Raw genomic sequence first — 2,908 nt, 5'->3', positions numbered from 1 at the left:
GTTTTGGGAGTTTTTTCCCAGTGAGCGAAGAACTTTTTTGGTTGTTGAAATTTTTATAACGCAAAAATTGTTTGTATACTTACCTATACACATGTATAAATCTCATTTTGCAAATAAGCCTACCGTCAACGCAGCGGCCAGTTAGACATAATACGAATATTAAGCAAATAAACAACGAACGGGATCGGTGATTCATTAAGCTTTAATTAGAACCGGAATCAGAGTACCGTTTCGAGTTGGGACGCGAGTGTTCTCCGAACGCAACATTTAGACGATGCGCTTGCACACCTTTATGGCGTCCAAGACACAGATTAAATATAAATCACTTCGTGGCAGATACTGCACTTGAAAAGGAAAAAGAGCAGTGTTATCAAACGGTCATGGAGCTGTCAGCTGGTGATGATGGATATGATCAATTATTGATCATTCATAACCGTTTGATAACGAGAAATTACTATCCGAATAGGACTTTGACACTCACGGCGCGAGGTCATTGGCATCGGTATTTTGCATGGATTGCTGTTAGTGGTTAGTAAATTGCTTTTGACTAGAAGCAATGCCAAAATTCAACTAATAGAATAATGTGAAATTAAAAACCAATGTACAACGTACAACTTTGGCTTACTGTAAACTAAACTACAAACTTTGTTTGCAACCTTGCAGTGGCAAACATAAATAAAGGAAAGTCAAAACATGGAAACCGCAATGTTGCATTGATGGTTTTGGCTTTCAGACGTGGTTTTGGAAAATATTGTCCACTAATAGGTATCAGCAAAACTACAGGATTCGAACATAAAATGACAAAGAGTGCAGCAACCGGATCTGTGTGCACAGAATAGGGCACCGAGAATCTAGGATGGTCAGACACAATAAATACGGTAGCATAAGAATAAGAAGATAACATTGTAGATCCAGTTGACAAAACTCTGTAAAATTGATTGTCTTCAGGCACATCTAAAACTAAGAATAGTCTGGCCGTTTCCAGGAAGTATTCTTAATTGGATGGTTTCGCAACCAAACCAAATCTAACGGCCGAGCAACACGCGCATCTCACCAGTTACAATGTATACTGGACACTTATCACGTGACGTGACGTACGTCAGAATCACGTGACGTACGTCAGAACTGTCAAACGTACTTTTAAATAGCTCCGTGTTAATTTCCTATTAAAATTACAAAAGTAGCTTTGCAGCCCACAAGCAGTGAAAAATATATAACTAACATTAGTGGTAAACTAAATAAATAGTGTTTGGTGTATAAACATTAACGTGTTAAAAGAAATTATAGTTTAAAATCGACGTATAGTTGCCGAACCGGACTTATATTCGTGCGGATCAGCTGACCGCTGTCAGCCAATCAGCTGTTAACACCTGCGCTCGCGCATAAACAGTGTGCGAGAGACAATCACCAGAAATAGGACTTTATTACTGACGCATAAGTCACACTTTGCAATGGCAGCCTGTGCGGGATGTTTCAACAACTTAGGCGATGAGAGATTTTTGAACTGTCATAACTGCCAAAAATCTTACTGTCTTCTTTGTACAAATTATTCTAATGACTTTTATAAGACAATGGGACCCGCACAAAAGTATTCGTGGAAGTGTGTTGAGTGCAAAAGCTCCGAACCTAGGTTAGACAATACTAATACACCGGTGCGCGGCGACAACGCCAATGTTACTGTGCACAGGGGGGCCACCTGCCCCCGTGAAGCTGGGGCCTGCATGCTCGACAGCTCGGTCATGGACATGTCCTATACTGACAGTCAAGGTTTAAACGACACCACCAGGTATGGAGCTTTGTTGGACACTACCGGTGGCAGCGATATTCAGCAGTTGGTGACAGAATTTCGTCTTTTTCGTCAAGAAATGCGTGCAATGAGTTACGAAATCCAGGCCCTTCGTACGACTATGACAAACCTGACTACAAAGATCGATAAATGTGATGGGCGAATCGATAATTTATGTGCTCGCGTAGAAAAGCTTGAAAACGACACCTCAAATAGTAATGAAAGTCATAACACGGACAAGTCACTTCTGGACACCATTGTCCAATTGAGAACGGACATAAATAATAGAGATCAGGATCTGTTGTTAAACGATTTAGAAATATCTAGCGTACCTGAACAAAACGGAGAGAATACGGTGCACATAGTCACTACTCTCGGCCAGAAACTTGGGGTCACTCTCTCGGAGCACGACATCGTCGACGCGACACGCGTGGGTCGTGCCGCGCAGCTGAACGAGGGTGTCCAGGGTGCGCCGTCCCGCCCGCGGCCACTGGTGGTGCGGCTGGCGCGCCGCGCCGTGCGCGACCAGCTGCTGCAGGCGGCACGGGTACGTCGCGGAGTCACTACGGAGGGCACCGGCCTGCCTGGTCATAACTGCCGCTTTTATGTCAACGAGCGGCTGACTCACTTCAACCGAAGACTATTCCAGAAGGCAAGGCAGCTCAAGGAACACTACGGCTGGCGATATGTATGGACTCGCGATGGTAGGATTTACGTGCGTCAACGTCCTGGCTCGGAATCTCCGCGACATCGCATACAAACAGAGCTGGATTTGAGCCGTGTTTTTGGTACACTCGATATTTGATCTCATGTATAAAAGCTTTGATTTATCATTAGACTTTTTAGCACTCGTTGAAACACTATATAGGCACTCATTAATTACCGCTTTTCGATTGGATACTCTATTTTTGGTATTTTTGTTGTATGTAGACAGATTTCATATTTTTATTAATTGTAAATCTTATATTAATTGGTATTATCGCTGGTTTGTTTTGAATTTGTTTCTTGAGTGCGTTGCAGTAATAGCAATTGTTGTGGGTCACCAAATACGCTCCAAGGGATTGTACACTATATTTTGCCGTTACAATAACACATGTAATGCACTATACAACACTTTTAATT

The 2,908-nt window shown here is 42.6% G+C and overlaps 1 protein-coding gene across 1 annotated transcript; it reads left to right on the top strand.

Annotated features, from left to right (window-relative positions):
- Positions 1 to 1,110: 1,110 nt before the first annotated feature.
- Positions 1,111 to 2,657, top strand: LOC134652231 (uncharacterized). The gene has a single exon (XM_063507401.1). It carries the CDS (start codon positions 1,452 to 1,454, stop codon positions 2,589 to 2,591), a length of 1,140 nt encoding a protein of 379 aa, XP_063363471.1. The 5' UTR covers positions 1,111 to 1,451; the 3' UTR covers positions 2,592 to 2,657.
- Positions 2,658 to 2,908: the final 251 nt, after the last annotated feature.

This window comes from Cydia amplana, chromosome 11 (assembly GCF_948474715.1).
Source record: "Cydia amplana chromosome 11, ilCydAmpl1.1, whole genome shotgun sequence".
Taxonomy (NCBI): Eukaryota; Metazoa; Arthropoda; class Insecta; order Lepidoptera; family Tortricidae; genus Cydia; species Cydia amplana.
The sequence above is the reverse complement of the archived record's forward strand: the minus strand, read 5'-3'. Positions and strand labels throughout refer to the sequence as shown.